This window comes from Cardiocondyla obscurior, linkage group LG02 (assembly GCF_019399895.1).
Source record: "Cardiocondyla obscurior isolate alpha-2009 linkage group LG02, Cobs3.1, whole genome shotgun sequence".
Taxonomy (NCBI): Eukaryota; Metazoa; Arthropoda; class Insecta; order Hymenoptera; family Formicidae; genus Cardiocondyla; species Cardiocondyla obscurior.
The window spans coordinates 9768528-9793134 of NC_091865.1; the positions used below are offsets into that span (position 1 = coordinate 9768528).

Consider the following 24607-nt stretch of genomic DNA (forward strand, 5'->3'; position numbering starts at 1 on the left):
TGCTACGGAGCATTACGGCGGGAAAAGTAAAAAAGTCAGATAAAAACTTAATAATTAATAATGCCGCAATTACAATTAATGAACAACGAAATAGAAATAATATACATATTTAATCTTGTGTTTTTATTGGTCGAGAATAGTCGCGAAATATTTAACGCTTATTTTTCATGTTATTCATTAGTTATTATACATTTCCTTTTTTTAAACAATTATTTACAACCTTCTGATTTGATAAAATTATTAATTTTACAAAATTCTATTCCTCGAGTTGTTTCATAGATATCGAACTTATTTCTTATTGGCTACACAACGACGACGTGATTCGAAACTCCGAAAGTTAATCGATTGATTTGATTAACTCGCGTTGGTGAAACTCTATGTATTGAATTGCCATGGAAAAGGGTTTGTATATATATTATATATGTAAGTGATGAAAACATTATCAATATCTTGAAATATTTAAGGTTTAAAAGTAATTAGAATTTAATATGCTTGTATGTTAATGGTAAAAAAAATAATATACGTAACAAAATTTCTATTTATTCTTTTCGATATGTTGTGCGCACATTGATTAAATATTGTGCGTATTGATTAAAATAATAACAGTTTGAAACGTAATTTAACTTTATGTACCACGATTTAATCAATAATTGCAGTCTATTATTTCACATTGCCTCTTAATATCTGATAACGTCACATATATTATACATGTGTATTACTTTAGTTTATTTAAGCTATACGTATAAAACATAACCCCCTCCCCTCCCTCTTTTTTTAAACATGTAATTAATTTGCTATACTGTTTAATGAATAATTGAAGAAGAGGAAGAAGACGATAGATGATAGAGAGGACGATAGAAAAGGAGAATGAGTATTGGCTAAACGATGGAGAAACGCAGAATAATGTCGCATTACGACGCAGACTGCATAAGGACGTGCACCGTTTCACAGTGACTTCTTGTAAAAGAAGATCTCGGAAGTTTTTTACAACATGACAGAAACCAGCGACGAAGCCAGAGTAAGCAAAATCATGAACAACGAAACTATTAATAACAACTTAGATACGTCTACTTATGAAAATGCCTTTGACACGTGTTATTGATTTATTCGGGCGATACCTGGTCCCTACTGGTACCAAGACCAACGACCACCTATCATAAGTTTCGCAAATAACGTCTTTTTTTAATATAAATAATGTAAAATGCCATGCAAAATATTCTCTGCATTAAAAAAAAAATTGCAGATTGCAATCTTGAACAAAGTTGTGGCATATATGCTTCTTAGCAAATTTATAATAGGATTTGTCAGAAAGATTTATTTATCCAAGTTTACGAAAGTTTTTAATATGCAACTTTATCTATCAGATCACGTTGAACGTGCTAAGACAAATTTTTTTAATGCAATGTATCTACACATTGCATGCAAACGATAAACTTTACATGACGCAAATGCACGAAATGTAACTATGCACGTTAGTCAGCTATAAAGCATTCGATTCATTTGATTTCTTTTTGTTTTTTTTTCTTTTACTAATTATTAATAATTTATACAACAGTTTTGCAGCAGTATGAAATTTCAGCACGCGCGAAAAATAATTCCTTGTGGTTATGTCGATTTTACTTGTTATAATTATTAAATATAGTATTCCAATTGTTGAAATGTTGTATGGAATTAATCGATTGAAAACATATGTGATATAATTAAGTATATATAAAAATGTATTTTTTAAAATGATTACTACTTTATAAAATTTTAACGTGATTGTTCAACGAAAAACTTAATGTAAACTCCAGGACAAACTAATCTTGGTTTCGCGTGTTAAAATACTATTGCTTTTTTATATCGTTATTTCCTATCAGTTGTTTCATAAACGTTACAAAATGATGAGTTCTCACAATTTCCAATAAATATAGATTGAATATGTATGCTAAATAGCCTCACATTTATAGCAAATGCGGTTAATGCTCGTCGATTTACAAGGAGGTCTACAGTAGTAGTGTTATTGACTAGTAGCAAACAAGTAGAATCGTGTGGAAATTCCCACACGACACGAACCGTGCGTCGAAAGGCGGTGCCAGACACGAAACCGTGGCATTGCAAATTATCCCCTCACGCTACCTCATACGTTAGTAGAAATTCGAGGTTTTTAAGGTAGCTTTCGGTGCAACTTGTACCTCGTTGCTCAGTAAGCCTTCAGCAACGTGTCATTTTCTATCTTTTCCGTCATGTTTGTACAAGGCCCACAAGTTATTAAACAGAGATCAAATAGTAATTCCGAAGACGATAGTAATGAGGAAGGTCCTGAAGATGTTCTTCAGGTCAATTCTATGCAATCAAATTAATTTGACATTTTTATGTAATTTTAATAACAATATTTTATGTTTATTAATTTACTTACTTTTTTTAAATTGCATTTACAGAAACGGCGAGAAGAATGCGAGAGAAAAGCGAGAAGGGGTGAAATGGACCCTCGTTTAGAATTCACATTTCAACTCTTAATGGACGCGACGCAATTATCACGTCACGAAGTTATGGATCATGTTTTCGAAAATGACATGCTAGACGAAATCAATCAACTGTTTGTGCCACACGTGAGATCTACTCTTGTCTGGTATTATCAAGAAGTTGAAGAGCCAGAACTGCCGATTGATACGGTATAAAATTTGCGAGCGATGGGCAAGTAAATTATTAGAAATAATTGCGAGAAATTCATTAAAGGTGCAGCCAAAGACTGTAACTTCTCGATCAGCTCCGAATGCAACAACATCGAAAGTAAAGGACCACAAGGAATCGAAAGAACTACCGAAAAAGAAACTTTTTCTAACTGATGGTTGGCAAATGCCTTGCACAGGCATCTGTATTTATATGTTTAGGTAATTTAAACATATAATGTTGGAATAATATACGTAATTATAATGTTGGTTATTTATAAAAATTATTTTTAATTATTTAAATATAAAAGAAATGTGTATTTAGTGAAAATTTAATCTTAATATTTTTTAAACACAAATTTTTATAGAATTATTGTGTCTAAACAATTACCGGAAGAAGGATTCCAAAAAGATCTTTACACAGGCGTGATAGATACGATGAAGGTAGGAATAATTACTTCCATTCAACGAATTGTGGAGCAAGTATTTATGGATGCGTTAGCACATCCTGGTGCAGAAGGTGAAGACGATTGTTCGATGATTAAAAGTCTCCTGCTACCAGGCTTAAGATCTTTTTGCAGCGCTCTTAAAGGTACAATTGCAAATTCAGGTTTACAGTCGTTAGAAACTTACAAAAATATTTAAATGTAACTTAATGTTATAAAAGTAAGAATATGTTTTTTTTTAAACTGTAATTGATTATTTATTTTATTTGTTATTTATAGTTTGCGAAAAAGTAGCGCTCGATGGTGGTATATTCAGTGACGGGGAACCAATGATGACAGAAGTGCACAATTTTGAAGAAGCTAAGGTTTTTATAGCAAAAGAAAATGCTGTAGAACGAATTGAAGAAAGGGTGAAACTCTGGATAAAAAAACTAAAGGATTTTATGGCAGAGAGTAAGCAAGTTAAAAGAGAAAACGATGTCTCTGGGCCACAGCAGGAACTCGAGTATTGGAAACGGCGGGGTGCGCAATTTAGTCAACTAGTCAACCGTTTACAGGTGACTTTATAAATAAATGAATACGGTAACTTAATTATAAAATGTTTTCGAGCAAACATTCTCAAATTCTAGGATCACGAAGTTACTATGTCACTCCTATGTTTGCAAGTCGCGCGTTCAAAGTTAATTAAAGATTGGGTTGACGCGGAAGATGAAGTAACTTACTGTTATAATGAAGCAAAAGATAATGCAAAATTTATCCAAGCGTTAGAGAAATGCTGTCATTGTCTTTATCTCGATGATCCTGTAAGTTAATCTTCTTAAAAAAAATATATATTTATGTATATCTATAATACATATATATATATAACTTTTAAATTTACATAATTCTACATGTAATTAAATTTGGATTTTTGCAGGTAAAAATGCGAGATTCGCTCGTATCATTATTACAGACCGTTCGACTAATATATAGTGTCTCGAGATATTACAATACTTCGGAAAGGACAAGTTCGTTAATGATCAAAATTACGAATCAGATGATCGTTGCCTGTAGAGATTACATTACGAAAAGGGGTCGAGAAATTATTTGGGGCCAAGATCGAATAGCCGTTCGATCGAGATTGAAGCATTGTCTACGTTTAAACAAGTACGTTTTAAAATAACTAGATGAATTACAGAGCACGCGCCTTGTCCGCGTTATTTACTCTTGCTTTTTTTACGTTAAAGAAAATTGATTTATATTTAATAATTTTCGGCAATGAGAAATCTCGAGATTAATACAGATATATTATTTTGGTTACTTTATATTTCTCAATCACCTATGTGAGTGCATAATTAAACTACTGTTTTAATCAATCTGCATCGCGAAAAGCGACAATAATAAATTCGATTTATTCTAACAGTTTTTTACAGGTAGAATTTAATGTTATAGTAATAAGTAAAATTTTCGATTTTATGATAATTACTAAAATTAGTTTTAATTCTTATTCAAGAGCTTACAGAGAAACGTACAGATTAGTCCGATGTTCACCTGCGGTTACGGAACAAGAATTTTCCTTCTCAGAAACTCATGTTTTTGGTCGATTTGACGCTTTCTGCGCCAGAATTCGTAAAATTCTCATTATGTTTGATCTCATACAAGATTATCAAATTCTCTTTGAAAGACGAATGGAAGGATTGCTTCTCGGAGAAGGTATAAGCCATAACTTTGACATTATTTTCTGTTATATGTATAGAATATATTATTTTTTATATATTTTATTATCTCTGTAAGGATTCGTAGATTATTAAGATTATATTAATTTTATCGACACAATACAAAGATGACAATTTCATTGATTTGATACATTAAGAAAATTTAATTATTATTATTTTATAGCGTTAGACGAGGCCGTGAAAATCTTTGAAGAAGCTAAAAAAATTGCAACCAGCAAATCTTACGACTATCTTGATCCAAGAAACACCGATTTTGATATTGATTACGATGACTTTACGACAAAAACGAATACACTAAAAGAAAGTATAGGCGAGATTATTGAAAAAAATTATTCCGATGTATGGGAAACGCCACAGGGTATACGATTCTTAACACGATTCGAGAAGGTAATACATGACGTATTTGACATATTTATACTTTATATACATTTACGAATCACTGTTTGATATTTTTTTAAATATTTTTTGTGTTACAAGGTTAGTGAAAAGATTCCTTTAACAAAGCTAGAGGAAAAGTATAATGTTGTCGTGAGGTATTGCGATAGAGAAATTGATCGAATTTTAAAACTATTTAAACGACAACGAGACGATCCACCTCTGCCAAGACACATGCCACCTATAGCTGGACGGTTAACTTGGGCAAATTCTTTAAAGTAAATAAAATATAGTTATTTGCGATAATTATCTATAAATTAAAACTGCATTATAATTTTATTAGGGTACATCTAGATGAATTAACGGCATCTGTATCAAATCATCCCGTATTAAAGACGTTACCGTTAACTGCCGACTTGGTAAAAAGATACAATCATGCAATCACTATTTTAAAACAATATCAAATGGATATTGCTGAGATTTGGACACATCAAAATTCCTGGATCATCGAGGATTGTTTAAAACAGTTTGTTTTCTCAATTCAATACTCGAGAAATTAATTTGCTTTTTTTAAGTAGCTTTTAAAACGTTATGTGTAGTGTATAATAATTATAATTTTATGTTACAGACCATTGCTTGTAGTCGATGGAAAATCAGCAAAAGTGAAAGTTAATCTAGAAAACCGAGTTGTTCTTTTGTTTCGTGAAGCGGATTGTTTAGCAAAAATAAATTTGGAGATACCAATTGTTGCGTTGACTATATTAGCGAAAAAAGATTTTTTTACTTTGGTCACGGATTCTCTCCAGCTTATGATCGAAGAATTTGTTTGTACTGCGACGCGAGTGAAACTGGAAGTTCGCCCATTGTTGTTACCGCACCTAGTTTGCGTTGCATCTTTATTGGAACCCGGTTTAACAACGATGACATGGACAAACCCAGATTGGAAAGGCTTTTGTGAAAATACGAAAGAACAAATCAAAACTTTCGATATCCTCATCACGAGAGTTCACGATGTATATGACAACAGGTAGTTAAAAAATAAATTCAAGTCTTTCTTGTTCCAAAAACAAATTTTATACTGATGAAACAGTCTCAAGATTGTATTTAAAAGAATTTATGCAATTACGGATAAAATAATTGTAGAATTTTAGAAGTACTGGCGAGTATGCAAAGAGTAACTCTACACGCTCTACCCGAATCCGATCAACCATGGACAATAGAAGAATTTGTAGAAAAAAACGAGGAAATATGTAGAATGGCAGCGATAGATTTGTATCGTAAAAGTACAATGATCGAAGAAGCGGTGGAAGAAGTTTTGCAGCTTGTCAGAAAAGCTACGGACAGTTTCAAGAGTACTATCAATTCAAACCAATTTGATTTTCTTACTATTGAAGGTGACGTTAATCTTTAATGTATATAAAATTAGTTAAAAAAACTTTTCAACTATAATAGAAAATACAAATTTAATTTTATTGAAAATGAAGGAACAGAGGGAGAGAATGCGACGGAACAAACAGGTCAACAAGATTGGTCTGTGGTATGGAATTACTTTGATAATCCTCATCAATTGTTAACAACGCCCGGTTCTTTACCTAAAGGTATGCAAGAAATGGTTCGAAATGCTGTGTCCGAGATGAGACGATATTATTCTAGGAAAGTCGTAGATGTGTTGATAAAAATCACAAGAGTATCCCTAGATGCAATTCGGAAACGATTTATTCGGGAACTAGATTCAGGTAACTCTAAAGAACTTTTATTAAAAATGTTATGCTAATACAAGTTTTATAGCGTCAAAACGTTATTTTCCTACACAACGAAAGATTATTTTATTTAGTCTTGTAAGAAAAAGAGTAATTGTTTATTACATTCAGAGTTATAAAGCTCTTTATAATTGTATTTAAAATTAATTATATTTATAGATGTGGTTCCAAATCCGGTGTTCTTATTGCACGCAACGTTAATGATTCCGGCAGTAATAGTTAAGCCAAGTCTAGATGACGTTCAAGAGGCATTAACATCAGTAGGAAAAGTTATCACTGGTGTCGCAAAAGGGGTAGCACAATGGAATTCCAGAAGTGGCAAGGTAAAAAGAAAAACTGCATTAATATGCTTTAACTTAAGGAAAAAAAAAATTTAACAAACGCATCCAATGTGTTGTATAATTTTTATTTGATCGATAGAATATGTGGAAAAATCTTCCTTATACGTCTAAACGAAATCTAGCAAACGTTGTATTGCAAGCACAAAATAATGCCGCGAAACAGAAACAGGAAGAACACGCGGAGGACGCGAAAGCCAGAAGACGGAGGCTTTATAAAATTCTCTCCGAGGAGAGACCCGTATTTCCAGTTCAAGAGAGAAACTTTTACACAATGGTTATGGACAATAAGGAAATTATCAAGCTTCTCGGGATGTTAAGCACGTGCACAATGGAATTACGACAAGTAAGAAACAACAGTACATAAGATTAAAAATTTTTTATCGAGAGAATCCGATTGCCACGTTAAATTTATAGGATTTAAATGATTTTCTCGATCGTTGGAAGCCTTATAAATTTCTATGGAAGAACGAGCGCAGCATGCGAGAATTACTACAAATCTCTTTGTCGGAATTCGAAACTACTCTCCGCAAGCACAGCGAACTTGAAGATCGATTAGCCACTGAACCAGATATGATCGTATTCGGTACATCGATCGCTGTATCGACAGAAAAATTGAAATATGGGGTCTATACGGAAATTAAAGGTGACGTATATTACTTAATCCGAGAATTACCGCGTCTCTTGATTTATTTACTTGACTGTCTTAAATTGTAAGAAATAAGAAATATATTTTTAAAAAATTCAATTTTAATGCTATAAACTATTGTATAAAAATTTATTTAAAAAAAAAACGATAAGCGATATTTCTATTTTGCAATTTGTACAGGTTGTACATATAAAATCGGTCAAGCGATGAAGAAAAAATATCGTCGCGAAATGGAATACGTTTATGCGCTAATAAACGAAATGGATCGTAAATTAGATCATCAAATTCGCGATCTGGATGACGTACGTCTCATCATGGATACTCTGAAGAAAATTCGTGAACAGGAAGTCGATATGGAACTCAAGATTGATCCTATCGAAGAAGCTTTTAACATAGTTACGAGATATGAGGTACCTGTTGATCAAGAATGCTTAGAGCAAGTTGATAATTTAAGAGACACCTGGCAGAATCAATTGGCACGAGCACAAGAAAGTCACGTCTTGCTATTAACCCTGCAACCGCAATTTGAGAACGATCTAAAGAACAATCTCGACAAGTTTCGTGCTGATAACGAAATGTACTGCGAAGAATACAGATTATCCGGGCCGATGCAGCCAGGGTTAAGTCCCCGTGACGCTTCAGACAGACAAATATTATTTCAAAACAGATTTGACGGAATGTGGCGCAAGTTACAGACTTATCAAAGTGGCGAGGAGCTTTTCGGTCTGCCTATCACAGATTATCCAGAATTATCGCAAATCAGGAAGGAGTTGAATCTATTGCAGAAACTGTATAAACTTTACAATGACGTAATTGATAGAGTTAGCAGCTATTATGACATTCCTTGGGGCGAGGTAAAAAAATCCTGCTAATTTGTTCAAAACATTTAGCTTTTTTTTAGTATAAAAATTATAAAACAATATTGTTCATCAAGTTTAATTTATTAGTAATAAAGTTTTAATTTTTTTTATTGATAAAAGTATTGATATAATCTTATAAATAATCTAGGTCAATATTGAAGAAATAAACAATGAGTTAATGGAGTTTCAAAATCGTTGTCGTAAATTACCAAAAGGGTTAAAGGAATGGCCGGCTTTCTTTGCGCTCAAGAAAACGATCGACGATTTTAATGATATGTGCCCTCTTCTCGAATTGATGGCGAACAAAGCGATGAAACCGCGTCACTGGCAAAGAATCGTGGAAGTCACGGGATATTCGTTTGATCTTGAAAGCGAAGGTTTCTGTCTTAAAAATATTCTCGAAGCTCCGCTTTTAAAGAACAAAGAAGATATCGAGGATATTTGTATATCCGCTATGAAAGAGAAGGATATCGAGGCCAAGCTAAGGACAGTTGTAAACGAATGGTCTTCTCACGAATTGACTTTCATGACGTTTAACAACAGGGGAGAATTGTTGCTTCGTGGAGACACGACAGCGGAAACTATCAGTCAATTGGAAGACAGTTTAATGGTTCTTGGCTCACTTATGTCAAATCGTTATAACGCGCCTTTCAGAAAGCAAATACAACAGTGGCTTAGCGATTTATCTAACACTAATGAGATACTTGAGAGATGGCTGCTTGTGCAAAACATGTGGGTCTATCTCGAAGCGGTGTTCGTGGGTGGCGATATTGCGAAACAGCTGCCAAAGGAGGCTAAGAGATTCAGCAAAATTGATAAAAGTTGGCAGAAAATTATGCAACGTGCCCACGAAACACCAGGAGTTGTACCTTGTTGTGTAGGCGATGATTTACTGAAACAGCTTCTACCACACTTGCAGGAACAATTAGAACTATGTCAAAAATCCTTAAGTGGGTAAGTACGCAAAAATAACGATGCTGTCTTCCCTTCTTGATAAACTTAAAAATAATATATGTATATGTATGTGTACAGAGTGAATTAAGAATATTCTTACGTCCATGTGATTCACTCTGTACAAATTTCTCAATTATAACTGTTAATTTAATTGCAGTAAATTTTTATGTATAATAATGAAAAATATTTTCTAATAATATTAAAACGGTTTGTCAAATTTTACGTTTTAGATATTTGGAAAAAAAACGTATGATGTTCCCAAGATTTTTCTTTGTTTCTGATCCCGCACTCTTGGAAATACTTGGTCAAGCATCCGATTCTCACACTATACAGAATCATTTACTCTCTATTTTCGATAACACACGTTACGTGAAATTCCATGATATTGAATACAATAAAATGACAGCTATTATTTCATCGGAAGGTGAGACTATACAGGTAATAATTACGTAATTAAAATAATAATTTTTTAATCCTCATATTTTGGCACAGTAGTTTTCAATCTTTTTTAAATTAATTTCTGTTGTTTAATATAAATATTATAATATATTAAGTTTTGAAAATTAAACTAAATACGCTTGTAACTTTTTTGTAAAGCTGGAGAAAGCAGTAAGAGCAGAGGGTTCGGTGGAAACGTGGTTGATGCAATTGCTACAAACATCTCAACTTTCTTTGCACTCAATCATAAGACAATGCTACAGCATGATTAATGACGCGAATTTCAATTTATTAAACTTCCTCGACAAAATGCCTGCTCAAATAGGTTTATTAGGCATTCAAATGATTTGGACGCGTGATGGTGAATTGGCCTTGGCTCAAGCTCGTGCTGATAAAAAAATTATGACGGAAACGAACAATAAATTTCTCGATCTCTTAAATACTTTAATCGATCAAACTACAAGAGACCTTACTAAAATTGAACGAATTAAGTTTGAAACATTAATTACTATACACGTACATCAACGCGATATCTTCGATATTCTAGTACGTAACTATATCGAATTTTACTACATAGATAATATTGGAAATATATAATCGTCAGTTCTAAAGTCTCGAATGCAGCGAACGGAAATTAATCGTTATACATTTTATTTATTTAGTGTCGTCTAAATGTGCGATCCGTAAATGACTTCGAATGGTTAAAACAGTGCAGATTTTATTTTAAAGAAGATCTAGATAAAACTTCTATACTCATCACAGATGTTCAGTTTACTTATCAAAATGAATATTTGGGATGTACCGAGCGATTAGTTATTACTCCATTGACCGATAGGTAAGTGCCAATTATAAGTGGTATATTTTATCATATAACTTTGTATATTTTAATTATTTTAATTAAATATTTTTACATTATAGATGCTACATAACGTTAGCGCAAGCTCTATCGATGTCAATGGGAGGATCGCCTTGCGGTCCCGCGGGAACCGGAAAAACCGAAACTGTAAAAGATATGGGGAAAACCTTAGCAAAGTATGTTGTAGTCTTTAATTGTTCCGATCAAATGGACTATCGAGGATTAGGTCGAATCTACAAGGGATTGGCGCAAAGCGGTTCGTGGGGCTGTTTCGATGAATTTAATAGAATAGAATTGCCAGTTCTATCAGTTGCTGCTCAACAAGTCGCTGTAGTGCTAGCAGCAAAAAAGGAAAAAAAGAAGCAATTCGTTTTTACGGATGGGGATCAAATTGATATGTGTCCGGAGCTTGGAATATTCATTACTATGGTAATGCTAACGTGTAAAAAAATTAAAGAAAAAAATTTTCTTTAAAAAGAAAAATATAAATATTTATATTTTTTTTTAATTTAAAAATAAAAATTATCACAATTATATTTAAAAATTACAAAACGAATAGCTCTTTAACACTTGTTTTCTATAATAACGTCACAACATTACTTATCAATATAATTTAACAGATGTAAAATTATTCCGATGCTAATTGCAGAATCCTGGATATGCGGGACGAAAGGAACTGCCGGAAAACTTAAAGATACAATTTCGAACAGTAGCAATGATGGTACCTGATCGTCAAATTATCATACGTGTAAAATTGGCTAGTTGTGGATTTCTAGAGAATATTACTCTTGCTCGTAAATTTTATACTCTTTATAAATTGTGCGAAGAGCAATTGACCAAACAGGTAATATTACTGTATTAAAAAAAAAAATAAAATAAAAGAGAAACATATTGAAATAAAAAACGACTACAATCGTAATCGTAATACTTTATAATTAATTTTAGGTTCACTATGATTTCGGTTTACGAAATATATTGTCTGTATTAAGAACTTTAGGAGCAGCCAAAAGAGTTAATTCTAAGGACACAGAAAGCACAATTGTTATGCGCGTTTTAAGAGACATGAATCTTTCGAAACTCATAGGTAATTATGTCAGATTAATTAACAAAAATATTTTATTTAATATAATATATATATTAAAATGGGCATTATCTTTTTCTGTAGATGAGGACGAACCACTTTTTATATCTCTCGTAGCTGATCTATTTCCCAATCAAGTTCTAGAGAAAACATCATATCCCGAATTAGAAGCAGCTATTAACGAACAAGTGGAGGAAGCGGGATTAATTTATCATTCACCATGGGTGCTTAAATTAATACAATTATACGAAACGCAAAGAGTGAGACATGGTATTATGACGTTAGGGCCAACCGGAGCTGGTAAAACTACCTGTATACATGTATTGATGAAAGCACTAACGCAATGTGGCGATTTACATAGGTAACGTAATACGTGTTTAAAAATGTAGTAAAAAAAAAATAATTTTTACTAATTTTATAAATACTGTGCAATTTATTTGACTTGATAGGGAAATGAGAATGAATCCTAAAAGCATAACAGCCGCTCAAATGTTTGGCCGGTTAGATGTAGCCACGAATGATTGGACAGATGGAATTTTCTCAGCTTTATGGCGTAAAACATTGAAATTGAAGAAGGGTGAACACGTATGGCTAGTGCTCGACGGTCCTGTCGACAGTATTTGGATAGAAAATTTAAATTCTGTATTGGATGATAACAAAACTTTGACTTTAGCTAATGGCGATAGATTATCAATGGCACCAACGTGTAAAATTATTTTCGAACCGCACAATATTGATAATGCAAGCCCTGCGACTGTTTCGAGAAACGGAATGGTATACATGAGTTCTTCAGGATTAGACTGGAATCCAGTTGTTACCGCTTGGCTAAAATCACGATCGTCATTGGAACGAGAAGTTCTCGAGACATTATTTGCAGATTCTTTTTCACAGGTAAATTTACAATAACCAATTTTATCTTTTGAAAATTTAGTTTCAATGCTACATAGTTTTATTTTAATATACTATAACTTTAATATTATTTATTATAAAATTAGCTTTTCTTATTAACGTAAATATTATATTATTAATTTCGACATAAATTATAATATATAATAAAACAAAATATGATAAAATATTGTACTTATTAGATTTATTCGTGGAGCACTCAAACGTTAATACTTGCTATCGATGTCTTACAATGTAATATAGTAAGGCAAACGCTTTGTCTGCTGGAAGGATTGATACCTCTCGAAGTACTATTAGAAGAAACCGAAGACGAAGACACGGAGAAAGATAAGCCTATTCCTATCACGGCAGAATATTTAACACGTCTTTACGTATTTGCGTTAGTGTGGGGCGTAGGAGCATTACTAGAAACTGCTGATAGACAAAAGTATGACAAATATCTTCGAGAAAATTTCGACACTTTGGATCTTCCGACTTCCGACAGATATTTAAATGCTACGGTGTTTGATTTCTTTGTCACCGATAAAGGTACATGGGATACATGGACAAGTATGGTCACTAATTATATCTATCCTGAATATTCAACACCTGACTACAGCAATGTTTTGGTGCCTATACCGGATAATGTAAGAATTCAATATTTAATTGATTTAATTGGCCGCCAGGATAAAGCTGTATTACTAATAGGCGAACAAGGATCTGCCAAAACTGTCATGATGAAATCTTATATGAAGAAATCAAATCCAGATACCACTTTGAGTCGTTCTTTCAACTTTAGCTCTGCAACCAGTCCGTATCAATTTCAAAAAACTATCGAAAGCTACGTAGAGAAACGTTTAGGAACTACTTTTGGACCACCAGGTGGTAAAAAAATGTTGATTTTTATCGATGACGTAAATTTACCCCAAATTAATGAATGGGGTGATCAAGTAACTAACGAGATAGTTCGGCAAACTATGGATATGAAAGGATTTTATTCTTTGGAAAAACCTGGTGAATTTACTTCTATTGTGGATGTAACTTTCTTAGCAGCCATGTGTCAGCCCGGAGGAGGAAGAAACGATATTCCTTCGAGGCTCAAGAGGCAGTTTTGTATTTTTAATTGTACTTTACCTGACAATGCGTCAATCGATCGAATCTTTAGCGTTTTAGGCGAAGGACATTACAATGTTAAAAGAGGATTCTCGCAAGAAGTCCGCCAGCTCGTTAAGAAAATGATTCCTTTAACTAGAATATTGTGGGAAAGAACACGGTCAAAGCTTTTACCGACGCCTGCAAAGTTTCACTATGTATTTAATCTTCGAGATCTCTCAAGAATCTGGCAAGGTATGGTTGGTACGTTGTCAACGGTTATAGATAAAGAAAGTGTTCTGATGCTGCTTTGGAAACACGAATGCACGCGAGTATTTAGTGACAGACTAACTATACAAAGCGACAAAGATTGGTTCGACGAACAACTTATTCGCACTGCAGTTGATATTTTGGGAGAAAAATATGTAAATATGTTAGACCAAGATCCTGCGTTTGTCGATTTCATGAGGTATGCCTTTTATTAATTAAAAAAAAAAATTTTTTAATTGATAATAAAATTTTATTTTTTATTTATTAAAAAATATTTATTTATTAAAATTTTGTTTTTTTTTGTGAATATTGCGATTTCGTGAATGTTAATATTATTTGTTTTTGACACATGTTATAATTAAAAAAGGAAAAATATTTTATAATATTAATAAAATGTTTTTAACTGCAGAGATGCGCCAGAACCAACCGGTGAAGAAGGTGAAGATGCAGACGTAGAACTTCCTAAGGTGTACGAACCTGTTTATGATCCACAAGTTTTAAGAGAGAGATTGGACATGTTTCTGGCGCAATACAATGAAATGCAAAGAGGTGCTGGAATGGACTTAGTATTTTTCCCTGACGCTATGTTGCATTTGGTGAAAATATCTAGAGTTATTAGACATCCAAAGGGCAATGTGATGCTAGTAGGAGTCGGCGGTTCTGGCAAACAAAGTCTTACAAAGCTATCTTCTTTCATTGCCGGATATAAAACGTTTCAAATCACCTTGACTAGATCTTACAACGTAGCCAATTTCTTAGAAGACCTAAGATTTTTATATCGCACTTGCGGCGCTCAAGGTAAAGGTACAACATTTATATTCACCGATCTCGACATAAAAGAGGAAGGCTTCCTCGAATATCTGAACAACATTTTGAGTTCTGGAGTTATCAGTAACTTATTTACGCGTGACGAGCAAGCGGAAATTATCTCGGAATTGACACCTATCTTGAGACGAGAAAATCCTAAAAAAACTCTTAATAATGAGCTGGTAATGGATTTTTTTTTGCAAAGAACTTGTCAAAATTTACATGTCGTTTTCTGCTTCTCTCCCGTAGGTGAAAAATTCCGAAATCGCGCTCAACGTTTTCCAGCGCTCATTTCAGGCTGTACTATAGACTGGTTCCAGCCTTGGCCTAAGGATGCTCTGATTTTAGTTGCCGAACATTTTTTGCACGATTTCGAAATTGCTTGCACCAGTGAGGTAAAAATTCAACTAGTGAACGCATTAGGATCTATACAAGATATTGTCTCGGAAACGTCGGTCGAATATTTCCAAAGATTTCGGCGCGCCACTCACGTAACTCCGAAGTCTTATTTAAATTTTATCGGTGGATATAAAAATATATATCGAGCTAAACAACATGAGCTTGGCGAAGGAGCTAAAAGAATGGATACAGGTTTAGCAAAACTCGAAGAAGCGTCGATATCGGTTGAGATCCTAAAGAGAGACTTAGCCGTAATGGAACAGGAATTAGTTCAAGCTTCTGAAAAAGCCGAAAAAGTGCTTTTAGAGGTAACGGAAAGAGCTACGCAGGCTGAAGCATTTAAGAATCAAGTTCAAAGAGTAAAAGAAAAAGCAGAGCAACTCGTAGCTTGTATAGCTGATGAAAAGGCGCTAGCTGAACAGAAATTAGAAGCGGCAAAGCCAGCATTAGAAGAAGCGGAGGCCGCTTTAAATACTATTAAACCTGCTCACATAGCAACAGTGAGAAAGCTAGGTAGACCACCTCACCTCATAATGAGAATTATGGATTGCGTACTGATCTTATTCCAGCGTAAAATCGGATCCGTCGTACCTGATACAGCTGCACCGTGCCCAAAACCTTCATGGGCAGAATCTTTGAAACTTATGGCTAGTACAACATTTTTATTACAACTGCAAAATTATCCTAAAGATATAATTAATAACGAGATGGTGGAGTTACTGCAACCTTATTTTAAAATGGAGGATTATAATATGGAAACAGCTAGACGTGTATGCGGCGACGTTGCTGGTTTATTATCATGGACGAAAGCTATGGCATTTTTTCATTCTGTCAACAAAGAAGTTCTTCCTTTAAAAGCAAATTTAGCATTGCAGGAAGCACGGTTAAAGCTCGCGATGGAAGATCTCGCGAATGCTGAGCGTGAATTATCCGAAAGAGAAATGGCTTTACAGTCAGTCAAAGAGCAATACGACAGCGCGGTAATGGAAAAACAAAGATTAACAGAAGCTGCTAACGTATGTTTGAGAAAAATGACAGCTGCAACTGCTTTGATAAACGGCTTGGGTGGTGAAAAAATTCGTTGGACCGAGCAAAGTGGAGAATTTAAAATTCAACTGGGACGATTAGTTGGAGATGTCTTGTTGGCAACCGGATTTTTATCGTATTGCGGACCTTATAATCAACAGTATCGAGCAAGTTTGGTGGCATCGTGGATGAATATACTGACAACAAAATCTATACCTTTTACTAAAAATTTAAATATAACGAATATGCTCGTTGACACAGCAACAACGTCAGAATGGACTCTTCAAGGATTACCGAACGACGAATTGTCCGTTCAAAACGCGCTTATTGTGACAAAATCGTCGTCTTATCCACTTCTTGTAGATCCTCAGAATCAAGGAAAAATGTGGATCAAAAATAAAGAGAGCACGAATGAATTACAAATTACTTCGCTAAATCACAAATATTTTCGTACTCATCTTGAAGACAGTCTCTCGTTGGGTAGACCGTTACTGATCGAAGATGTTGCGGAAGAACTCGATCCAGTACTTGACAATGTACTTGAAAAAAACTTTATTAAATCAGGATCTATTGAGAAGGTTATCGTTGGAGATAAAGAATGCGACGTGATGCCAGGATTTATGTTATACATAACTACAAAATTGCCAAATCCGGCGTACAGCCCGGAAATATCTGCCAAGACATCGATTATTGATTTTACCGTGACAATGCTGGGTTTAGAAGATCAATTATTAGGTCGAGTGATACTTATGGAGAAAGCCGATTTAGAAGCGGAAAGAGTCGCTTTATTCGAATCGGTAATGACCAACCAGCGTTCAATGAAGGAGCTCGAAAGTACGCTATTGCACAGACTTACATCTTCGGAAGGTTCTTTGGTGGACGACGAAGCGTTAATAAATGTTCTTCGAGAAACTAAAACTACGGCCGAATCGGTCAATGAAAAACTACAAGTGTCTGCTCTCACTGAGAAAAAAATTACTTTAGCGCGCGAGGAGTTTCGTGCAGTTGCGTCAAGAGGATCTATTTTGTATTTTTTAATAGTCGAAATGAGCAACGTTAATACGATGTACCAGAATTCGTTGAGGCAATTTTTGACAATTTTTGACAATTCTATTACAAAATCTGCCAAGAGTCCGATAACTTCCGAACGAATAAACATTATTCTACGACATCTCACGTACGAAGTTTGGGCATTTACTCTAAGAAGTTTATACGAGAGGCATAAATCTTTATTTACGTTAATGTTAGCTATGAAGATAGATTGTCATAGAGGCGTAATTTCTCATGCAGAATTTAATGCCTTTATAAAAGGTGGAGCATCGTTGGATCTTAACGCAGTAACACCGAAGCCGTTTAGATGGATACTCGATATAACGTGGTTAAATTTAGTCGAGATAAGTAAATTAAAAGTATTTTCGGACATATTGACGAAAATTGAATTTAGCGAAAAAGAGTGGAAGGTATGGTACGAAAGAGAAAAGCCAGAGGAAGAAGATTTGCCTTGCGGTTATCAAAAAAGTCTAGATGTGTTTCGAAAATTATTGCTCATCAGATCGTGGAGTCCCGATAGAACTTTATCTCAGGCGAGGAGATATATTACTGAATCGTTGGGCAAAGACTACGGGGAAGCTAAAATATTAGATTTAGAAGCAACGTGGTTAGAATCTGAAACTAGAACGCCACTGATATGTTTATTGTCTATAGGATCTGATCCAAGCCCTCAGATTACAGCGTTAGCTAAACAAAAAGCGATTTGTAAGTAAGCAATTTAATTGTCTTTTTTAAAACTGTAACAAAGTGTGTATGTGCTAATTTTATTTCTTATATTTCAGCATTAAATTCAGTATCTATGGGACAAGGCCAAGAGCTTCATGCTCGAAGAATGATAAGCGAAGCTATGAATGCAGGTGGCTGGGTGTTATTACAGAATATTCATTTATCATTGCCTTTTTGCACGGAAGTAATGGATGCTCTCGTTGAAACGGAAATTGTTCACGACATGTTCAGATTATGGATGACAACTGAAGTACATCCTCAATTTCCTATCGGTTTACTACAGGTTAAATTTTTATTTCTTAACTTTTAATATAACAAAACAAATTATATGTAATTTTCATATAAACGTCACACTGAAATCAGATTTAAAACAAAGAAAAAAAGAAAAAAAAAAAACTTTGTGCGAAATAAATTTGAAAAGATGTAACAAATAACATGTTTTAGATGGCGATTAAATTTACGAATGAACCACCTCAAGGCATAAGAGCTAGTTTAAAGAGAACATATCAAGCTGTAACTCAGGATGCATTGGATTATAGTACTCAATCGCAATGGCCACCTTTATTATATGCGGTTGCATTTTTGCACACTGTAGTGCAAGAGAGAAGGAAATTTGGGCCGCTTGGCTGGAATATACCTTATGAATTTAATCAAGCGGATTTTGCGGCGTCGGTTCAATTCATACAAAATCACCTAGATGATATGGATCCTAAAAAGGGTGTTTCTTGGCCGACAGTCTGTTACATGCTCGGAGAGGTTTTTATCTCTTTTTCTCTATGTATATTTATTAATTAAACAAACCGATATACCGTATAATTCTATATATTTTTTATTAAATTATATTTATTTGCAATACGTTTATATGCAGGTTCAATACGGCGGTAGAGTTACGGACGATTTTGACAAACGATTATTAACTACTTTTACGCACGTTTGGTTTTGTGACGTACTATTACGACCTGGTTTTGAATTTTATCGAGGATACAGAGTCCCACAAACGAGAAATCTTCAGGGCTATATAGATTATATCGACGGTTTACCTGCGTCCGACACGCCGGAAGTCTTTGGGCTGCATCCTAATGCTGACATAACTTATCAAATTAATACGGCAAAAGGAATACTCGATACAATTCTTAATGTACAGCCGAAAGAAGGTGGTTCACAAGGAGGCGAAACTAGAGAGAACGTTGTATACAAATTAGCCAATGATATGCTATCTAAATTACCGAAACAATATAATTCCTTTGAAGTAAAAGAAGCGCTTCAAAGGATGGGACCGTTGTTGCCGATGAATATTTTTCTAAGACAAGAAATAGACCGGTGAATATCGCTACTCATCTATTATAAAATATGTAATATGTTTAAATATGTTTGATTGTAAAATATGTACTTGATTTTAAATATTTTTATTTAATATTATGTATTTTATACAATGAGAAAAAGTCAATTTTTCTTATTAAATTTTATAATGAGCAATGTTTTTCAGAATTTCGCGAGTTATCAAGGAAGTCCGAAGTACTTTAACAGATTTGAAACTAGCTATCGAAGGTACTATAATAATGAGTCAAGGCTTGCGAAAATCATTGGATGCGATGTATGACGCACGCATCCCGGACAAGTGGTTAAAAATATCTTGGGAATCGGCAACCTTAGGTTTCTGGTATACAGAACTTTTAGAAAGAGATTATCAGTTTAGACAATGGTGTGTACACGGTCGTCCAAAAGTGTTTTGGATGACTGGATTTTTCAATCCACAGGGATTCTTAACGGCAATGAGGCAGGTAAGCAGCAAAATTTGTTAATACAAAAATCAACAAGTCAATTTATATTAGATACTTGAAAAAAAAATTTATAATAAATATAATAAACACGATTTAATCTTATTATAATAATAGACTTTAGTTTTTATTACTTGAATTTTTACTTTAATTAAATAAATTAATTTTAGGAAGTGACCAGAGCACATAAGGGTTGGGCTTTAGATTCTGTAGTTTTGCAAAATGTAATCACTCGCTATAATAAAGAGGATATCAAAAGTCAACCTCAGGAAGGAGTTTACGTTCATGGTTTGTTTCTAGAAGGTGCGTCACTCGATCGAAAAGCCGGCAAACTTGTCGAGAGTAGACCGAAAGTTCTTTATGAACAAATGCCAGTTATTTATATTTTTGCGATAAACACAACTGCCGGTAAAGATCCGAAATTGTACGAATGCCCAATATATAGAAAACCTCAAAGAACAGATGCGAAATATGTAGGCTCTATCGATTTCGAAACGGATTACAATCCCCGGCATTGGACACTTCGAGGTGTGGCCTTATTATGTGATATTAAGTAAAGAATTGGTTATAATATTTGTTTAAGTGATCTCAATTACAAAGTATGAAAAAAACAAAAATTATGCGACTTACCAATCTGCATGAACTTCAGCGGAGTTGTGGAGTTCTGCCGGTGACTGTAACATAAAATTAAACGTATTAATGTAGACATGTTGATCTATAAATTAATGTAAAAGTAAAGTTCTATTAAAAAAAAAATTGTCTAAAAAGAAAAAAATTAATATTTACCTAATAGTTGCTCCGCCGATGTATGATGCCCTTCCTGGACCTGCTCCTCCTCTCAGATGGGACGTGACGAGCCATCCTTCCGCGCACAAGTCACTCGCGAACACCCCGACCGTGATTTTACAATCGCGAAAATTACTCAATGATCATTTTCGCGCGTTCTATGTTCGGCACTCGCGTTTAGAAGAAAGTCGTATATCAAAAAATTCCGCCCGAATATTTATCGAACTCCCGGAACGACCGACGAACCGGCTGCGGTTCGTATTATTACTGTAATCGGCGTACGGCACTTTAATTTTTCACTGAACGATGCACAGCAGCGAAGTTCCTCTTGATCTGTAACAGATAAATGACAAAATTATATTGTAGATATTAAATTAATTAAATAAAATATTTTTAAAATGTTAGCAAAAATCTGAAGCATTTAATTCGGAAGAAAAGCTGATAGTCTTACCCCTGGGTTGCTCCGCTGGTGCAGGATACCCTTCCTGAGCCTCCTCCTCCTCTCAGATAGCACGTGTCCAGTCATCCTTCCGCGCACTTCCGCGACACTCGCGAGATAGTCCACGACACTCCCGACTGTTTTAAATCCTCGAATTCGACACGAGAAACGGGCTACGACGCACGGATGCCTCGACATTTTCGTTTCGAACTCGAACCGCGTGCTCGCCGTGTCCTCTGGTAGTACGCAGTAGTACGAGTCACAGTCTTTTACCAACTCACCATCAGGCGATCGATAGAGCGCTGTGATTGGTCGGCGCGCTAGGGAAACTACGCATCGACCAATCACAGCGCTCCATAAATCACCAGATTGTGAGCTCGCAATAGACTATGTGACTCGTACTATTGCGTAGTATTAGATGACACGGCGATCACGCGGTCGAGTTCGAAACGAAAATGTCGAGGCATCCGTGCGTCGTAGCCCGTTTCTCGTATCGAATTCGAGGATTTGAGATGGTCGGGAGTGTCGTGGACTATGTCGCGAGTGTCCAGTGCGCGAAGGATGACTCGACACGTCCCATCTGAGAGGAGGAGCAGGCCTCGGATAGGCATCAGGCATCGGCGGAGCAACTTTTAGGTAAGCATAAATTTTTTTAAATTAAATCTTTATTAAAAAAAAATTTTTACTTTTTTTTTATTAATCTTATTAATTTACTGGCACGTCTACATTAATATTTTCTTTTTTATGTTACAGTAACCGGCAGATTTCCACAACTCCGCTGAAACTCATGCAGATTGGTAAGTCGCATAACTTTTTTTTTGTAGTTTGTAATTAGGTCTCTTGAAGCAATAATGCGTTGTCGATCATAAATTTCTCAGTTAGAATGACGCGCATGAATTGAAACCTTTCGAAAAACAGCGCACGCAAAGCGTGCACATGGTTTGTTCTAATAAAATAAAAAATACGAATACTGCGTGCGTTTTAATAAGCAACAAATTTCTCATCAATAAAACTAAATACCGAGGGAAAGGAAGAGAGTCTAATAATTTTATCGTGTATTGCTTAAAACTTGTGGTCGTGTGACATATCGAAATTGCACCCGTCGCAACTTTACTTTACGTGCCGTCGTCGTTTCGAACGGTGGCGATAACGACTGTGTATGTAGATATTTCGGGGTGTTTCCAACCCCGGGAGTATATTAAAATTAAATAGAATAGGATAGTTAAATCTTTTATTTTGCGTAGCATAAATTTAACAAAAACTACAATTTATGCGAAAGTAAAAACATTGTACGTAACAAACCAAAAAGAAAGATGACTAAATCAAATTTTCTTAAATCTAATTCCAAAGCAAAACTTTTTTAAACATATCAAACATTGTAAATATTAATTTATTATATTACATAAACTTTTGTTTTGCATCTTATTAATTTTAACAATTTTTTATTCTAAAAATAATTTTAAAGAGGTTATTGTGTTACATAATGCTTTCCAAGTAGCTTCCTCATTAGTCCTTCCCCTACCGAACTGTACCATAACAGGACAAGTAGTGAGTGATATGGTTTTCATAATAAAATGGTCATCTGTGGCTATATCTTTTATATCGATTGTTACATCGAATTCTGATAGTACTGTCTCCAATTCTGATACTTTTGTTTCTATTTCTTCATAAGTAATATACTTATTGTCGAAAAAATCACTGGGAAAAGTATAAGCTAGTTGTTGTAATAGTTCATTACATTTATCTGTCTCTAACATATTCTTCCAATGAATGTGATATTCAGATAATTTAATACCAAAGTAAATCTTTTTTGCTTTGTATAATTCCCGATAGCGTTCTTCCGCTTTTTCACCTCGCTCCTTGTCAAGAGCAGATGTATCTGACAAATCTGAAGAATGATCTTCATTTCTCTCTTTTCTGAAATCATTTGAATTAATTACAAGATCCTTCATTCTGTCCATCATTTTCTTTGCAGCATAATGTTTAGCTTGTTTTTTAGTAGTTGCAATTCCATCTTCTTCAAAATTAGACATTTTACATCGAATAGTAAAGACTCTGGCATGTGGTGGTCCAACATCCTTAATAAGAACATACTTAGGTTCTTTCAAATTATGTTCCAAACAAAGTTCCTAAAACATCAGTTAAAGTGAACTTATTCAGTTATATTTTATATAATCATATAAAATTAAAAATAATTACCTGTAATTCGCCTACGGCATTAACAAAAGGCAGGTTTCCCACCTTAGCCATTTTAGGCGAAAGAGGTGAATGAAATGGTGACATTGAGGGAGATTCATCTGGGGTACTAGCAGCTGGCAATTGTGGGAAGTGTCTATGTGCTGCAATTGTTTCTAGCATAGCTTTTGCTGCTTCATGTTTTGCATCTTTTTTACAACGACCTGTGCCAGTTGCACTAAGGCCATCACATGAAACACGATATGTAAAAGTATTCACATGACGACCTCCACCATCGTGTATCAGTTCATAATCGGGTACCATATTCTCTTTCACCATCATTTCTTGGAGAATAGAAACTGGCGTTTTACTGTTCATGTTAATGAATTATTCCTATTTTTATACAATATAACGTAAAGAAAAGGATTATTTATTTGTTATTGCTGTATTATATGAAATATTACTCTGAAAATAATTATAATTTTACTAAAGTTACAACTTATAACAGCACCATCCATACGTCTCAAATCGCGTTTCAGCTCCTTTAATCTGCTTTAGTCTTTTTTTTCTTTTTCCCCAATTTACTGTGCATCCATCCGTTTATTAGTGATATACGACACAATTGTTTTAATTAAAAAAAAAAACAGATTACATCGCACCTACATACTACTCTCCTAACCTTCTTAACTTACTTTCCGACAGCGCCGCTTCTATCTCCTAAACCAACTATCTAACCGCAGCACTAAGTCGGTCGGTACACTCAGTACCTTACAGCATCTTTCAATTATCATTTTTATTTTCATAATTTAAATAAACTATAGTATATGTATAGAAAAAAATGTAAAAGAGGAAGATGATCGAGATCGGATGGTATGTTAAACGTTTCTCGTTTCTTTAAATATTATTTTTATATATATATACATTTAAATATTAATTAATATAATTTATACTAACACATATATACATATAGTTATTATTTAGCTTGCAAATAATGGTTCTCCATTAATCGCAGATGCTACTTTCTTGTTTCTCATAATTGTCACATGAGTAC

General features: G+C 34.3%; 2 protein-coding genes across 5 annotated transcripts; one reads left to right on the top strand and one right to left on the bottom strand.

Annotated features, from left to right (window-relative positions):
• Positions 1 to 254: 254 nt before the first annotated feature.
• On the top strand, positions 255 to 20852 carry Dhc1 (Dynein heavy chain 1). Of its 3 annotated transcripts, none has more exons than XM_070667219.1 (35): positions 255 to 423; positions 821 to 1018; positions 2421 to 2654; positions 2719 to 2873; positions 3020 to 3243; positions 3377 to 3654; positions 3727 to 3900; positions 4014 to 4243; positions 4590 to 4789; positions 4976 to 5199; positions 5290 to 5465; positions 5531 to 5713; positions 5816 to 6214; positions 6331 to 6581; positions 6672 to 6923; positions 7107 to 7270; positions 7368 to 7631; positions 7703 to 7931; positions 8115 to 8788; positions 8943 to 9748; positions 9979 to 10186; positions 10346 to 10732; positions 10849 to 11021; positions 11105 to 11471; positions 11692 to 11886; positions 11988 to 12126; positions 12208 to 12484; positions 12573 to 13014; positions 13212 to 14569; positions 14780 to 18357; positions 18435 to 18661; positions 18823 to 19134; positions 19247 to 19698; positions 19865 to 20159; positions 20327 to 20852. In XM_070667219.1, exons 2-35 carry the CDS (start codon positions 992 to 994, stop codon positions 20711 to 20713), a joined length of 13941 nt encoding a protein of 4646 aa, XP_070523320.1. In that variant the 5' UTR covers positions 255 to 423; positions 821 to 991; the 3' UTR covers positions 20714 to 20852. The 3 variants fall into 3 exon arrangements, with proteins under 3 accessions (XP_070523320.1, XP_070523328.1, XP_070523336.1); XM_070667227.1 differs by having other exon boundaries at positions 6678 to 6923; XM_070667235.1 differs by lacking the exons at positions 255 to 423; positions 821 to 1018; positions 2421 to 2654; ... (7 more) ...; positions 5290 to 5465; positions 5531 to 5713 and having other exon boundaries at positions 6061 to 6214; positions 6339 to 6581.
• Positions 20853 to 22753: 1901 nt separating this feature from the next.
• Positions 22754 to 24290, bottom strand: LOC139113100 (protein Loquacious). Of its 2 annotated transcripts, none has more exons than XM_070674017.1 (3): positions 24077 to 24290; positions 23581 to 23949; positions 22754 to 23510 (listed from the first exon to the last, which is right to left on the bottom strand). In XM_070674017.1, exons 2-3 carry the CDS (start codon positions 23932 to 23934, stop codon positions 22824 to 22826), a joined length of 1041 nt encoding a protein of 346 aa, XP_070530118.1. In that variant the 5' UTR covers positions 23935 to 23949; positions 24077 to 24290; the 3' UTR covers positions 22754 to 22823. The 2 variants fall into 2 exon arrangements, with proteins under 2 accessions (XP_070530118.1, XP_070530117.1); XM_070674016.1 differs by having other exon boundaries at positions 24044 to 24290.
• Positions 24291 to 24607: the final 317 nt, after the last annotated feature.

Bases quoted from the DNA above. Each gene is read 5' to 3' on its own strand.
- Dhc1 (XM_070667219.1), top strand. From the start codon at position 992: ATGACAGAAACCAGCGACGAAGCCAGA. The intron at 3,901-4,013 runs GTAAGTTAATCT...GGATTTTTGCAG, and splicing joins GTCTTTATCTCGATGATCCT to GTAAAAATGCGAGATTCGCT. The intron at 7,271-7,367 runs GTAAAAAGAAAA...TTTGATCGATAG, and splicing joins GGAATTCCAGAAGTGGCAAG to AATATGTGGAAAAATCTTCC.
- LOC139113100 (XM_070674017.1), bottom strand. From the start codon at position 23,934: ATGAACAGTAAAACGCCAGTTTCTATTCTCCAAGAAATGATGGTGAAA. The intron at 23,511-23,580 runs GTAATTATTTTT...CTGATGTTTTAG, and splicing joins ATGCCGTAGGCGAATTACAG to GAACTTTGTTTGGAACATAA.